The sequence below is a fragment of the Lichenostomus cassidix genome, chromosome 22 (genome assembly GCF_008360975.1).
Source record: "Lichenostomus cassidix isolate B80296 chromosome 22, HeHo_3.0, whole genome shotgun sequence".
Taxonomy (NCBI): Eukaryota; Metazoa; Chordata; class Aves; order Passeriformes; family Meliphagidae; genus Lichenostomus; species Lichenostomus cassidix.
Window position 1 is genome coordinate 2,318,971 of NC_139502.1, and position 16,860 is coordinate 2,335,830.

The 16,860-nt window shown below is 39.2% G+C and overlaps 1 protein-coding gene across 1 annotated transcript in view; it reads right to left on the bottom strand.

Moving 5' to 3' along the window:
- Positions 1-5,048: 5,048 nt before the first annotated feature.
- EBF2 (EBF transcription factor 2) overlaps positions 5,049-16,860 on the bottom strand; it is a 140,301-nt gene continuing 128,489 nt past the window's right edge. Inside the window, exons 12-16 of the mRNA XM_085080503.1 lie at positions 16,659-16,724; positions 15,777-15,954; positions 14,234-14,419; positions 12,715-12,882; positions 5,049-5,516 (exon numbers count right to left, since the gene is read on the bottom strand). Coding sequence (XP_084936629.1) covers positions 5,485-5,516; positions 12,715-12,882; positions 14,234-14,419; positions 15,777-15,954; positions 16,659-16,724 — 630 coding nt within the window. The 3' untranslated portion in view covers positions 5,049-5,484. The remainder of the gene's footprint in view (positions 5,517-12,714; positions 12,883-14,233; positions 14,420-15,776; positions 15,955-16,658; positions 16,725-16,860) is intronic.

Sequence of the window (16,860 nt, forward strand, 5' to 3'; positions counted from 1 at the left end):
CAAAAGCTCTGTGCATAGCGACTTCATACTGTTATATAACTGACAAAGCAAAAAACGAACCAAAACAAAAAACCCCAAAAAATCCAACCAACCAACCCCAAAACTATACAGGAGGGAGAAATGAGGTTTTAATTTACAGGAGGGAGGAAATCGGTTTGGCCAAACCATGCAGGTTGGAAGTGTGCAAAGAAAGAGGGAGAGGAGAGAAAAAATTAATTAGGAGAGAAAATTGGGAGAGAAAATTAGGAGAGAAAATTAGGAGAGAAAATTAGGAGAGAAAATATTAGGAGAAAAAAATTAGGAGAGAAAAAATTAGGAGAGAAAAATTAGGAGAGAAAATCAGGAGAGAAAATTAGGAGAGAAGATATTAAGAGAGAAAAATAGGAGAGAAAATATTAGGAGAGAAAATTAGGAGAGAAAAATCAGGAGAGAAAAATTAGGAGAAAAAATTAGGAGAGAAAATATTAGGAGAGAAAAATCAGGAGAGAAAATTAGGAGAAAAAAATTAGGAGAGAAAATATTAGGGGAGAAAATTAGGAGAGAAAATTAGGAGAAAAAATTTAGGAGAGAAAATATTAGGGGAGAAAATTTAGCAGAGAAAATATTAGGGGAGAAAATTAGGAGAGAAAAAATTAGGAGAGAAAATATTAGGAGAGAAAAATCAGGAGAGAAAATTAGGAGAGAAAATTAGGAGAGAAAAATCAGGAGAAAAAATTAGGAGAGAAAAAATTAGGAGAGAAAATATTAGGAGAGAAAATTAGGAGAGAAAATCAGGAGAGAAAAAATAGGAGAAAAAATTAGGAGAGAAAAAATTAGGAAAGAAAATTTTAGGGGAGATGAAAATTCGGATTAAAATTAAATTAGGAGAGAAAAAGCAACTCTGCCAAAGTTAGGATGGAATTTGTCTTTTCCTTTTACAATATTTCTGTTTCCTAAGGGCAAAGAGGGAAAAATTCGGGGAATATTCCAATAATTCACTCAGAGAGGAGAGATTTGCTTCTCACAGTGAAAAAATCCTCACACATCAATTTTTACATTTTTTTCCCTTTTTTTTTTGAGTGTTTTGCCAAAGTCCCTTTTTTCACTGATTGTGTTTATTTCCAGGTTTTTCTCAATTCATTCCACACTTATCTCCAGTGCCATGATTTCCCTGCATGAGCAAAATCCACATTCTAAACCATTCCTGGGTTTAAATTTTTATTTTTTTCTCTTTTTTTTGGCTCAAATCGACCCAAATTTTCCATGTTTGCCTCAACCCAAATATTTCCTCTTGCTGCAAGTGCTTGGAGAAGTTTTTAAGGAGATTTCTCTTGTTTTTTTTTCCACTTGGATTTGTGTTTCTCCAACTTGGACAGAGCTGATAAAACCAACTGAAGGGTGAAAGGAATGTTGAGTATTCCACAAAAATTCCTTTTTTTATATTTTTGTTTTTTATTGCCAGCCTGGAATTATCCCCCTGAATCTTCCCAACATTTCAGTGATGTGGTAAATATTTTATTTTTTTTTCCCATGTGGCTGTGCTGACTAAGAAATAATCCAAAAGAAGGATGGACAATGAATGGAATTGATTTTTCCATGAAATATCTCAAAATTTTTTTTAAATAGAAAACCTTCCTGCCTGAGATTTTGCAATGAAAATCTGATTTTTTTAAAGAAAAAAAGGGAGAGGATTTAAGGGAACAAACTGCTGCTTCTCAGCTGGTGATCTAGAAATTCCTATTAATTCAGAATATTTGTTGGACATAGAAAATTCAGTCTATTTGGTGATAATTTTAGAATTAGCCTGGGAAAGGGGGAAAATTCACCTTTTTAATGCTTTTCTAGGTGGGAAAGGAGGAAGGGATTTGATAGGAATGAGGCTGGAGCATCCAGGAAATTTTTGGAATTAGGACTCAATGTATTTTCACCAAAATTTGTGGAATTTTTCATCCCAACTCTCCCAGCCCTCAGCCTGTTTTTATCCCTGGAAAAATGCAGAATTCCAAATATAAATTTGCATTTCCCACTCAGCCCTGCTGGGGATCACAACCTATAAATACATGAAATATTTGGGGTGTTTTCTGCTGTTGTTTTGCTGCTGGGAATGTTCAGCTCAGGCCCTGAAATATCAAATTCAACATCGATTTCAGGCCCTGAAATATCAAATTCTGTGATATTTCAAACTCTTTGATATTTGAAATTCTGTGATATTTCAGTTTTCAGGGGTTCTGGGTGAGCTCTGGGATTTCCACCTCCTTGGTGGCACCAAGAGAGAACCTGCAGGGACAACAACCTGCAGCCTGAATTAATTTTATTCATTTTTATATATATTTTTAGGATTTATTTTATTTCATTTTTTCTGGAATTCAGACACTTCCTGGCTGTAAGACCCTAAATCCATCCATGATCCTGAAACCCACATTATTCCCACCAAACCTCTCATAAAATTGTTCTTTTTGCTGATAGAGATTTGGGGTTTGAATTTAGAAGAGATGAAACTTCTCCGCCTTTTGAAAAGGTAAAGGAAGGAAAGGTTTGAAAGGAAAACCTTTTTAAAAACAGGATTTAAGGGCATTGAGAAGGTGGTTTTGAATATACATTTTTGAACATATTTTTGAACATATTTTTGAATATATTTTTGAATATATTTTTGAATATACATTGAACAGACACCCAGCCAGATTTCCCAGCACAGTCAGGAATAAAAAATCCTTCCCAATTATTGGGAAATTTTTAGGAACGACCCTGTGGGATATCCTGTAAAACTCCAGATGTGGTGAATGATTTATCCCAGGGAAGGGGAATTTGGAGGACAAGGAATTGTCCCATCCTGGAAATGTCCAAGGCCAGGCTGGACAGGGTTTGGAGCATTTTGGGATAATGGAAGTTTTTCCAGCCATGGCATGGAGGGGAATGGATGAATTTAAGGTCTTTTCCAACCCAAAAATTCAAAGATTTTGGGATTCCACGCCCTGGCTGTGCCCAAACCAAAAATTCCAGGATTTTGGGATTTCACACCCTGCTCTGTGCCCAAACCAAAAATTCCAGGATTTTGGGATTCCATTCCCTGCTCTGTGCCCAAACCAAATGATTCCAGGATTTTGGGATTTCACGCCCTGACTGTGCCCAAACCAAATGATTCCAGGATTTTGGGATTCCTAACCCTGGCTGTGCCCAAACCAAATGATTCCAGGATTTTGGGATTTCACACCCTGTCTGTGCCCAAACTAAAAATTCCAGGATTTTGGGATTTCACACCCTGCTCTGTGCCCAAATCAAAAATTCCAGGATTTTGGGATTCCAAACCTTGTCTGTACCCAAACCCTGTCCTTTCTGGGGTCTCCATCAAGTCATCCCTTCCAGCCTCTCTCACCATCGAGCTGCACAGAGGATTTTTGGCTCTTCCTAATCCTAATTAGGAATTAGGATTAGAATTAGGATCTTCCTAATCCTAATTAGGAATTAGGATTAGAATTAGGATCTTCCTAATCCCAAAATATCTCCAAACGAGCTCAGCCATGGATGTTATCCCAGTTCCACCATCCCAATCCCAGAACAACTTCCAACATCCCTAAAAATCACCAAATTTTCCTTGCCCATCCATAAATTTTCCTTTCCAATCCATAAATTTTCCTTTCCAATCCATAAATTTTCCTTACCAATCCATAAATTTTCCTTTCCAATCCATAAATTTTCCTTTTCCATCCATCAAACTCTGGGGCAAATGGAGAAGTTCAGATCCAGAAGCCACATTTAGGGTTTTTTGGTGGAACAGCTCTCCATGCAGCCATGAGTCATGTGGATTTTAGAGGGGATTTGTAGGTTTTTTTTCCCCACTAAAAATGGCTTTTTAACAGCTAAATTCTCCTGATTTCTCTCTGATTTAATTGGATAATTCGTGATTTATTTTGTCAGATTTTCCCTCACCTTCCCATTTCAGGAGAGGAGATGCAAAGGAGAACTAAACTCTTTTTTTTTTTTAGGCTAAAATGCAGAAAAATTCAAAGCAACTGATTACCTCCATGAACTCCAATAACCTCTATGAACTCCAATCCATAACTGGCAAATACTCCCCATTTTTAATGATTCAGGATAAAAGTGCACAAACCATCCAAATACAAGTTCACCCTTTACAAATTCACCCTCAGCACGAAGCAAAACTGAATTTCAGGTGTTCTAACTACATGGAAAACCCCAGAGGATTCTTTTCCCTCCTAATTCACACGTCGAATCCCAAAAATAAACTCACCAAAAAAAAAAAAAAAATCAGATTCGCTCAAATCCCTAAGTGTCTTTGAGAATTAGCAGTTAATCTCAGTACCTGAATATTTTTTAATTGAAACAAAAAAAAAAAAAAACGGGGGAAAGATGAGGAGGGTGAAAAAAAAATCCCTAATGGACTTTTTTTTTTTTTTTACCACAATTTTAGGTAAAAGTTTCCAAGGGTTTTGTTAATTGGAAAGGATCCTATACATCCTTGAATTCAGTCAAAGGGAGGGGAAAAAAAGTGAGGAGAAATTGCAGCAGTAATAATAATAAATCTCAAACTTATCACTACATTTTTTTTTTTGCATCGTCTTTCTTCATCGTACAACTGGAAGGAAAAAAAAAAACCCAAAAAAAAAATCCGAAAAAAGGGTTTGATTTCTACCTCTACATACAATAAGTTACAAGTTTATTTATTTAAATAATTGTAAAACATCTTACATTTTTTGTTTTTTTGTTTTTTTGTTTTTTGTTTAAAGAGGTTAAACTATAAGCAAATACACACATACACCAAAGTTCCATCATTCACGTCAGAAATTCATTTTGTCCTAGAAATTCTCTCATGCTGGTACCCTGTTTTGTTGAATTGGTTTTTGTTTTTTTATTTTTTTTCTGCATAAACTAAATCGATATCTGAAAGGCTCCGTAGAAAATAGAAACTCCAACTTTTTTTTTTTTATTTTATTTTTTTTTTTTTTTACCCCCTACAAAGTAAAACAAATCGTATCCAAAATATCGAGCTTGAATCGTTTTTTTTGCCAATTTCTCTCTTTTTTTTTTTTCCTTCTTCTTCCCTCCCATTTCGAATATTTTTACAAATCTTAGGAAGGTTTTTTTTCTTTTTTTTTCGTGTCTTCCTGGAAAAAACTTTGCATTTTCTGATTCTGTTCTGCTGACTCTTGTTCATCCTGGCTTTGCTGATTCTTCTTTCCCAATGCTTGAGGAGTGGATGTGGTTGTGTCAGGAATATGAAACAGGTGAAAGATGCAGAATTCTATCTGGTCCAATCCATAAAAAATGTTCTTTTTTTTAATTATTTTTTAATTTTTTTTAAATCCTGGGCCTGGCTTTCCCCCCAAAAAAAGAGCTTGTAGTGCTATTTTTTTTTTTTTTTTCCCTTTTTAGTGGTCCATCGCAATAAGTAGTTTTGTGCTGTAAAAGAAAAATGCCAAAAAAAAAAAAAAAAAGAGGAAAAAAAAGGGAAGAGGGAGAGGAGGAGCAAAGCCACCCCTGCCTTCCTTACATCGGGGGAACCACCAGACCAGTCATGGCTGAAAAAGAAAAATGAAAAAGGTGAAATTGTGGCAAAATGTGATGGAACAGAATATATTTGAGCTCTTTGCCCTCCTGTGAGCATCAGGGATCACAGGAAGGGCCTGAGCTGGGCTGAAATCAGAGTTTTAGAGTTTTAAAATTGGAATTTTAGAGTTTTAAAATCAGAGTTTTAGAATTTTAAAATCAGAGTTTTAGTGGCTTTAAACCTTTTGGTGCTGCAGTGAGACCCAAGGTGAGGACAGAGCCATGGGCACAGGGCTGTTCTGGGGGAAAAAAGGGAGAAATTCCTCCCTGGGAGGGTGGGGAGAGGATGGGATGGAATTCCCAGAGAATCTGTGGGAATCCTGGATCCCTGGGATGTCCAAGGCCAGGCTGGGATAAGCTGGGATAGCTGAGGTGTCCCTGGAGGATTTTAAGGTCTTTTCCAACCCAAACGCCGCTGGAATTCTGTGATTCCATAACAGAACCCAGCAAATTCCACCACACAAAAAACCCAAATAAATCCCAATTGGTGTCCCTGGCTTCTCAGCCTCACCTGCTCCTGCCCCAAAGAAGGAGGAATATCGGCAGGAATTCTCCCCTGGCTCTCCCCAGCTCATCTCCTCTCTCTTTTCCCACTTTTTTCTCTGCCCATTTCCGCCCAGCCTCCGCTCCCCGCTGGGGCTGCACTGTCAAAAGTCTATTTTTTGCACTGTCAAAAGTCTATTCCCAGCCTGGATCGCTTTTTATTGAATGTTTGGGAGGTTTGGATTAAGGTCTTACACTGCTAGCAAAGCTGTAATTATTTTTGCCTGTATTACTATATATTGAATCGATGTAACTTTTCAATAAAGGTGGTTCAATGCAGGACACTCCCTGATGAGTTGGGAATATAGCAACCAGCAGTCGTTATCCCAGAGGGTTTTTTTTCTTTTTTTATTTCTTTTTTTTTTTTTTCCTCCTTCCTCTTGGAGGGAAATGGAAAAAGAATTAGAGATGAGCCTTATTGTATTAACCTTGACAGCTCGCAATTATCAGCTGGAACACTTGATTAAAATTGTCGCAAGGTTGGAGGATTTTTTTTATTATTATTTTTTTTTTTTAATAAATAAATAATCAAAGACGGGGAGCAGGCAGATGATGTGGTGATAGGCACCTTTAATGGGTGTAATTAATAACGATCATCAGCCTGGGGAGTGCAAATGGCCTTTGGAAATGCTGCCTTGGAGTGGAGAATTCACTGGAATTTCAGCGAGGGAAGGGAAGGGAAGGGAAGGGAAGGGAAGGGAAGGGAAGGGAAGGGAAGGGAAGGGAAGGAAGGAAGGGAAGGGAAGGGAAGGAAAGGAAAGGAAAGGAAAGGAAAGGAAAGGAAAGGAAAGGAAAGGAAAGGAAAGGAAAGGAAAGGAAAGGAAAGGAAAAGAAGGGAAAAGGAAGGGAAGGGAAAGGGAAGGGAAGGAAGGGAAAGGAAAGGAAAGGAAAGGAAAGGAAAGGAAAGGAAAGGAAAGGAAAGGAAAGGAAAGGAAAGGAAAGGAAAGGAAAGGAAAGGAAAGGAAAGGAAAGGAAAGGAAAGGAAAGGAAAGGAAAGGAAAGGAAAGGAAAGGAAAGGAAAGGAAAGGAAAGGAAAGGAAAGGAAAGGAAAGGAAAGGGATTAGTGATGAATTCCAGAATCATGGAATGGTGAGGATGAAGATTTAAAGGTTGAACATCTCCTGTTTAGCCTGGTTTTAATCCAGGTTTCAACACTTCCGTGGTTAACATATTTGGAAGATATAATCTAGATTTTCATTGCTGCCTGTGAGGAGAGGGCTGGAAAATAATGATAATAATAATAATAATGATAATAATAATAATAAAGAAGATTTTCATCATCGATATCTATAGTAATATATAAATAAATAATTATACATATAAAATATATAGATATATATATAATTATATATACATAAATATATAGATAAATATATACTTATATCTAGAGAATACATATTCCATATATAAAAATAAAGATATAGAAATATATCATTCGATAATATACATTATTATTATTATAATTATTATTATTATTATTGCTATTATAGATTGAGGAGATGTTTTCCACATATTTGGGAGGGGAAATGGAGAGTTAATAGGTTTTGGGAAGAACCTACACATATTCTCTGCTTGCCCTGTCCATTCTCTCTCCAGCAGCATTTCCTAAATCTGATCAATAAGTAACTAAATCCCAAATTCCACACCCAGCACACCAATCCCTGATTTCCAGCCCTGTGGCAGAGAGGATTTTCCATCTCCCTCTTCCTCAGCCCAGCCAAGGAGCCTCTTCTGGAGCCTCCTGTTGACTTTTTGGCCACATCTGTCTGTCAGCACGGTGGGAACGTTAATTTGGATATCAGGCTGTGTGTACCTGGATGCTTTCCAGAGCATGTGCTGCCCAGCTTGCATCCATTTAAATATTTCTGCTGGAATTTGCATCTGTGCCTGGGAGAGTTCAGTGGTTAGCAAGACCTGGCCTAACCAACCTTGTTGTGTCACTGACCAGTCGTGTTTACTGGGGGTTTCAATTGAACAGTTGTAGATTATTAATATTAATATTAACATGTATTTATGGTTGTGTTGAAGAAAGGGATGTGACTATTAAATTCTGTAAAGATTAAATTAACCAACCTTGTTGTGTCACTGACCAGTTGTGTTTTACTGGGGGTTTCAATTGAACAGTTGTAGATTAATAATATTAATATTAATTTATTTGTTGGTGTGTTGATGTGCAGGTAGAAATCCACAAAGAAAGGGATGTGGTTAATAAATTCTGTAAAAATTCAATTAACCAACCTTGTTGTGTCACTGACCAGTCGTGTTTTACTGGGGTTTAAATTGAGCAGTTGTAGATTATTAATATTTATATTAACATGTATTTATGGTTGTTTTGATGTTCAGGTAGAAACCCACAAGGAAAGGGATGTGACTATTAAATTCTGCAAAAATTAAATTAACCAACCTTGTTGTGTCACTGACCAGGCGTGTTTTACTGAGATTTCAATTGAACAGTTATGGATTATTAATATTAATATTTATTAATCTTTTTGTTGGTGTGTTGATGTGCAGGTAGAAATCCACAAAGAAAGGGATGTGACTATTGAATTCTGTAAAGATTAAATTAACCAGCCTTGTTGTGTCACTGACCAGTTGCGTTTTACTGAGGGTTTCAATTGAACAGTTGTAGATTATTATTATTTATATTAATATTAACATGTATTTATGGTTGTGTTGATGTGCAGGTAGAAATCCACAAAAAAAGGGATGTGACTATTAAATTCTGTAAAAATTTAATTAACCAACCTAGTTGTGTCACTGACCAGTCATGTTTTACTGAGATTTCAATTGAACAGTTGTAGATTATTAATATTAATATTAACATGTATTTATGGTTGTGTTGAAGAAAGGGATGTGACTATTAAATTCTGTAAAAATTAAGTTAACCAACCTTGTTGTGTCACTGACCAGTCGTGTTTTACTGGGGGTTTCAATTGAACAGTTGTAGATTATTATTATTTATATTAATATTAACATGTATTTATGGTTGTTTTGATGTTCAGGTAGAAACCCACAAGGAAAGGGATGTGACTATTAAATTCTGTAAAAATTAAATTAACCAACCTTGTTGTGTCACTGACCAGTCGTGTTTTACTGAGATTTCAATTGAACAGTTGTAGATTATTAATATTAATATTAATATTAATATTAATCTATTTATGGTTGTGTTGATGTGCAGGTAGAAATCCACAAAGAAAGGGATGTGGTTAATAAATTCTGTAAAAATTAAATTAACCAACCTTGTTGTGTCACTGACCAGTCGTGTTTTACTGAGATTTCAATTGAACAGTTATGGATTATTAATATTAATATTTATTAATCTTTTTGTTGGTGTGTTGATGTGCAGGTAGAAACCCACAAAGAAAGGGATGTGACTATTAAATTCTGTAAAAATTAAATTAACCAACCTAGTTGTGTCACTGACCAGTCGTGTTTTACTGGGGTTTCAATTGAACAGTTGTAGATTATTAACATTAATATTAATATTAATATTAACATGTATTTATGGTTGTGTTGATGTGCAGGTAGAAACCCACAAAGAAAGGGATGTGACTATTAAATTCTGCAAAAATTAAATTAACCAACTTGGTTGTGTCACTGACCAGTCATGTTTTACTGAGATTTCAATTGAACAGTTGTAGATTATTAACATTAATATTAATATTAATATTAACATGTATTTATGGTTGTGTTGATGTGCAGGTAGAAATCCACAAAGAAAGGGATGTGGCTATTAAATTCTGTATCCATTTATCTCTGCACAACCTAATTCAGCAATTAGTTTATTGCTGAATTATTATTATTTTATCCAGAATGATTATTTTATCCAGTCCAGTTAGACTGGATTAAACATGTTGTGAGCACCAAATGGTCTCTGGTACTTTATCACATTAAAAGGTTTAAAAAGAGATAAACTCTTTCTAAGCAGAGTCTTGAGTGTTACCTTAAGGAAAATCATTAATTTAAATACTTCAGTAGATTTTTAATTTGTCCTTTTTCTGTCTCCCAGAAATCTGAGTGATTTTCTCTCTGATTTAAGTTTAGCACCACCTCAGGTAACTCCTGAATATTTGGGCTCAATATTTAGACCTTCTCTCCACAGCAGTTAGACAAGTTTAGCTTTAAAACAGATTTAAATCTGTGGTTTCACACGGTGAGATCAATAGATCACTCATGAGGAGCAAATGATCTCAGAAAAACGTGGATTTTCACGGAGCTGGGGCAGGGAAAGAAACTGTTTGAAAATTCTCCGAGTCACCTTTTCAAGCCATCGCTGGTTTTGCTCAGCGCACTCCGAATTTCCTCATGCCATAAAACAATCCCACTTCCTGCAGGTCCTGCAGCCCAGCCAGGGGTTTCCATCACACCCAGCCCGGCAGGTGCTGTTTTTGGGGCTCTCTGGAGTCACCCCTGCCTCCTGGCACGGCTCAACCCACAGCTCTGTTTCCTAGGCTATCTCCAGCCAAGGCTGAAGGAGCCAGACGACTTCCCAGGCCCTATAAAGGCATTTTTTATGGAGACTTGGAGTGTATTTATGTGCTGCACACGCCCCCCGGCCTGTTACAAACCAGAATTTGCTGCAGGTTTCCATTCTTATCTCCCGGCTCACATTTGTTTCGCAGATCACCTTTAAAAGGGCTGTAAATTGGGCTCAATTCCCGGGCTGAGCCTAAACCCTGCAGCAGATTTGGGTTCTGGACAAAGCTGGGGGTTAGCTCTGCTTAACGAGTCCCTCAAGCCTGGGGAGAAGTTGTTCCCCACAAAAGAGCCATGAAATTCCAGGGAAAGGCGTCCCTACTGGTTTGTGTTCCATGATATTCCAGAAAAAGGTGTCCCTGCTGGTTTTTGTTCCATAATATTCCAGAAAAAGGTGTCCCTACTGGTTTGTGTTCCATGATATTCCAGGGAAAGATGTCCCTGTTCATTTGTGTTCTGTGATATTCCAGGGAAAGGTGTCCCTGCTCATTTGTGTTCCATGATATTCCAGGGAAAATTGTCCCTGCTGGTTTGTGTTCCATGATATTCCAAGAGAAGGTGTCCCTGATCATTTGTGTTCCATATATTCCAGAAAAAGGTCTCCCTACTGGTTTGTGTTCCATGATATTCCAGGGAAAGCTGTCCCTGAGTGTTTGTGTTCCATGATATTCCAGGGAAAGCTGTCCCTGCTCATTTGTGTTCCATGATATTCCAGAAAAAGGTGTCCCTACTGGTTTGTGTTCCATGATATTCCAGGGAAAGCTGTCCCTGCGTGTTTGTGTTCCATGATATTCCAGGGAAAGCTGTCCCTGATTGTTTGTGTTCCATGATATTCCAGGGAAAGCTGTCCCTGCTGGTTTTTGTTCCATAATATTCCAGGGGAAATTGTCCCTGCTGGTTTTTTTTGTTCCATGATATTCCAGAAAAAGGTGTCCCTACTGGTTTGTGTTCCATGATATTCCAGGGAAAGGTGTCCCTGCTCATTTGTGTTCCATGATATTCCATAAAAAGTTGTCCCTGCTGGTTTATATTCCACAATATTCCACAAAAAGGTGTCCCTGCCCCTGCTGGGGGTTGGAATTGGATCTTTGAGGTCCTTTCCCAACCCAGACCACTGTGGGGTTGAAAAGTAGCCTTTCCTGGTGGAAATCAGCACCTGGCCCTTGCTTTAAAGCCAAAAAATGGGATTGATCCCTAAATCCAATTGGATTGGGACAGATTTTCACCCCTGAGCCCTGTGACGTCAGTGTGGTGACACTCGGGGTGGTTGGTGGCACTCAGAGAGTGGTTGGTGGCATTCAGGGGGTGGTTGGTGGCACTCAAGGGATTGGTGGCACTCGGGGTGATCAGGGGCACTCAGGGGGGATTGGGGGCACTCAGGTGGAGGCTGCGTTTTCCCAAATTAATGATTTCCTGTTAATTCCAAGGATTCCTCGGATGCCGTTCCCATTTTCCCAAATTACCAATTTCCTGTTAATGCCCAGGTACCCATGGCTCATCTCGGAAGCCATTCCCATTTCCCAAAATAACTAAGTCCCATTAATTCCCATGATCTCATGGCTCACCTCGGAAGCCATTCCCGTTTACCCAAATTACCAAATCTGCCATTCCATGATCCCATGGCTCACCTCAGAAGCCATTATTGTTTCCCAAATAAACAATTTCCCATGAAATCCCAGGTATCCATCACTCACCTCAGACACCATTCCCGTTTCCCAAATTACCAAATTCCCGTTAATTCCATGATCCCATGGCTCACCTCAGACACCATTCCCGTTTCCCAAATTACCAATTTCCCGTTAATCCCACAATCCCATGGCTCACCTCAGACACCATTCCCATTTCCCAAATTACCAATTTCCCGTTAATTCCCAGGTATCCATCACTCACCTCGGAAGCCATTCCCGTTTCCCAAATTACCAAATTCCCGTTAATTCCATGATCCCATCGCTCACCTCAGACACCATTCCCATTTCCCAAATTAACAAATTCCCGTTAATTCCATGATCCCATGGCTCACCTCGGAAGCCATTCCCGTTTCCCAAATTACCAATTTCCCATTAATCCCACGATCCCATCGCTCACCTCGGACACCATTCCCGTTTCCCAAATTACCAAACTCCCGTTAATTCCCAGGTATCCATCACTGACCTCGGAAGCCGTTGCCGTTGCCGCTGGAGCAGGCGGGCGAGGGTGACCCTTGGGGTCGGATGACCGGAGCGAAGGCACTCTTCTGCTTGACTGCGGGGAACACCGAGGAGGAGAACGGGAGGATGGAAGAAGTGCTGGAGGAGCCGACGGTTGGACTCGAAGACATCACTGCCAACGGGAAAAAATGGGATTTTTCATCAGAAATCCCATAAAACTGCTCAAAGAACCCATTTTCCAATCCCTCATTTCACCTCTCAAAGGAGGGCTCATTCAGTGATTAATTAGAGGAACTCTGAGGTAAAAAGGTAAACTGAATAGTTCAGAAAGTTTCTTTTCTTTCTTTTCAGAAAAAAAATAGTAAAAAAAAAAAAGTTAAAAAAATAGTTCAGAAAGCTCAAATCTTTCAAAATTCAGTGTGAGGGTTCCAGAAAATTGGAAGTTATCAAGGGACAGAGTCAATAGGAACAGTAACAGCCTATCCACTAAATATCCTTGGAATTTGGGAAGGTTGGCAATTCCTGTGTCCTGCCCAGCTTTCTAAAAATCAAATTTCCTTGGTTTCAAGCTGCTGCTTAGATTTTAATCTAAATCACCTTCTTTCCAAAGAAGTGTCTTGCAAGGAAAAATCCTCATTCTCTGTCCAATAACTCGTTAAGGAAGTGTTTGCTGAGCTTCCAGAACAATATCAGCCAAAGGAGGAACAAACAACAATATTTCATGGGAATTCCCAAGTCTCGCGGAAATATTGGTTTGAAATCACAATATCAAGATGCTGGAGACCTGGTCCTTTCCTGATGGAAACCTCCAGAAAAGGGGATGATAATAAAAATAAAAATAAAAATAAAAACAAAAATAAAAATAAAATAATAATAATAACAAGAACAAGAATAAGAAGAAGCAGGTGTTTAACTCTTCATCCTATTTATATATATATACATATATAACATATATTTAGTTATTTACCTACACCACAACTTGTGGTGTATATATATATTTTTTAAATTATTATTATCTTTTTTCTTTTTTTTTTTCACATACTCTCTTACCAGAGGGAAATCAAGGTATGGAAGGAAGAGTGGCAGCTCATGGTAAAACAAGCAGAAATTCAGAGCTTAATTCCATGATACATTACATTTTTGGCTATGAATTTAACATGGTTGCACAGGAAATTAATCCCCAATCCAGCTCTCGGTTATTGATAATGCCTTCAAACAGATAAAAATGATTTCAGAGTGGCTTTTACCCAGGATTTGCAAAATCTAAAAGCAGTGGCTACTCGCTTCACAAAACTGCAAATTTCTAAACTTCATAAAACTCAAGAATCTGCACCTGGATTAAAAAAATGGAGAAAAAATAAAGAAATGAGGTCCAACCCTCCAAAAACAGGAAAACTTTCCAACTTGTTCCAACCACACCAACCAAAACCATTACCAAAACCTCCGCTAAACCCATTTTTGCTGGTTTTTTTTGAGGAAGGATGAGGAGGAATGGGGAATAAGCACATTATTTGGGGTCGTACATCCATAGGGGGATCCCGTCGGGGAGCCGTTGATGAACCCGGGCGAGCCGGGGACGCCCAGGTTGGACATGGGGACGTTGCTGTAGCCGTTCATGCTGTTGCTGGAGGTGCTGTAGTTGGACTGTTGCGGGGTGGAACTGGATGAGTATCCTCGGGGGGAGATGCTGCTGGTGTTGCGGATGTAACCTGGGGAAAAAAATCCACATTTCAGAGCAGCTCCGCGGTTTAAAGCCTCCCTCTGCGCATCCCCTCCTGAAATAAATCTGATTTAAATCCAGATTATTTAAAGTATTTGGGTAACATCAATAAATCCAGTGGTTTTCCCTCCAATTTGAGTTCTAACCCAACTTTTTGAAGTGATCCTACGTATATTTTTCCAATGAAATTTGATTTATTAAAGCTTTAAATTCATTCCGAGGCCAGGACAACACTGTGGGTGATTATTTTTTCCTGGGGTAGAGTTTATAATGCATGGGATTTTCTACCATTGAATGGGGAAGGTTTTACTCTTCAAATTATTGTTAAATTGTGGAATTACAGGTCAATTCAACAATTCAACAATACAGATAAAACAAGTAAATGACTAAGGGGGAAATATAACCCTTAAAAAGTTTGTAGTTTAACTTTTAGATTACTCTGTTTGGCAGAAAGAATGAACTGGGTAAGTAAAAGCAATCTTTGTTGTCTTAAAAAATGCTAAAAAATATTTGAGAGGTAAAATTTAGCTTTTTTCCCTCCAAAAAGGGACTTGAAAACTGGAGCTACCAGCATAAAAGGACAAAATTGTTATTCCAGCTGGAAAAGAGTTTTTCCATGGAAAAGCTTTCATTGGAGAGAGCGATACAATAATTACATTAAGAGTAATCACTATTTAGATACAATATTTAAGTATATAAAGGTCATTTCTGCTCATTTATATCACAAAGTTCTAATTCAGGGCTGATGAGACCTGAAAAAAAATGAGCAAAATTATCTTCATGATGGGTTTGGACTTGGCAGATAGAAAATTATCTTGCTTGATTTATAGGAACTTTATAGGACATGAGTTTGCTGCCTTAGAGTGTTAAACACACCCAAGCACTGCAATCAACCACAGGCTAAAAATCAAAATATTCAGGAGGCAGAAAAGCTGGTAATTCCTCCAATGTTAATAGATTGCTTTATGGGATGTTTTCCTCACAATCAATAGTGTATCTGGAGTCAATGTAATAGATACAATATATGAAAGTTGGGAGAATTAACCCTGGAGCAGCTGCCTTAAAAACAAAATAAAATTTCCCAGCCTTTCAACCGCGAGGGTTTTTTTTCCATTGCTGATCATGAAAACAAAGATATTATTTTAAAAAATTGGTATTTGGAGGGGGACAGGGTGAGAATTCAGTGGTGAGTTGGTACCAGAAAATAACAAAAAATTATTTCAGATAAGGCACGGGGAGAGGAGTTAAAACCATGTGGAGAGGTTGGAAAACCAATCCAGGGGAAAAAGATCGGGAATGTGACAGGATTGGGGATTTCAGAGTTTGGGGAACATCTCGGGGCTCACCCTGGTTGTTGGCCTGTGCTGACTCGGAGATGCTGACGCCCAGCTGGCTGCCGTAGGAGTTGATGCCCATCATGGAGCTGTGGGCAGGGGAGCTGGACAGCGCCGGCAGCTGCGCGGGGTTGCGCGGAACGCTGTACAGAGCCTCGGCGATGTCGGCAGCCCGCTTCAGGATCAGGTCCTGCGGGATGGGGAGGGGATGGATCAGGATTGGGGATGGATCAGGGGTGGGATGGATCAGGGAGGGGATGGACCAGGGATGGGGTGGATCGGGGACGAGGTGGGGTGTGGGATGGGATGGATCAGGGGTGGGATGGATAAGGATTGGGGATGGATCAGGACTGGGGATGGATCAGGGAGGGGATGGATCAGGGGTGGGATGGATCAGAGATGGGGATGGATCAGGGATGGGGTGCATCCCGGATGGGATGGATCAGGATTGGGGATGGATCAGGGATGGGATGGATCAGGGATGGGATGGATCAGGGATGGGGTGCATCCGGGAGGGAATGGATCAGGATTGGGGATGGATCGGGGATGGGGATGGATCAGGGATGGGGTGGAGCAGGGGTGGGATGGGATCAGGGGTGGGACGGATCAGGGATGAGATGGATCAGGGATGGGATGGATCAGGATTGGGGATGGATCAGGGATGGGATCAGGGATGGACATGGGGTGTGGGGATAGACTTTCCCACCCCCTGTCAGCAACAGGAATGGGGGACATTCCCAGGGTTTGGGGCTGGACTGTCCCACCCTCTGTCACCAACAAGAACTGGGGACACTCCCAGGGTTTGGGGCTGGACTGTCCCAGTTCCTGTCACCAATGGGAATGGGGACACTCCCAGGTTTTGGGGCTGGACTGTCCCACCCCTGCCAGGCTGACCTGGTTGTTGTGGGGTGTCCCATACAGAGCCTCCACCAGGTCAGCAGCTCTTTTCAGCAGCATTTCCTGCAGGGGGAGAGGGAAAGAGGCGTTTTAACGGCAGAAAATAGCTCAGTTAAATAAAATATAGAGAAATACATATATAATAAATAAATAAATAAAAACATATAAATAAATAAAATACTACTAATGAAATAAAATA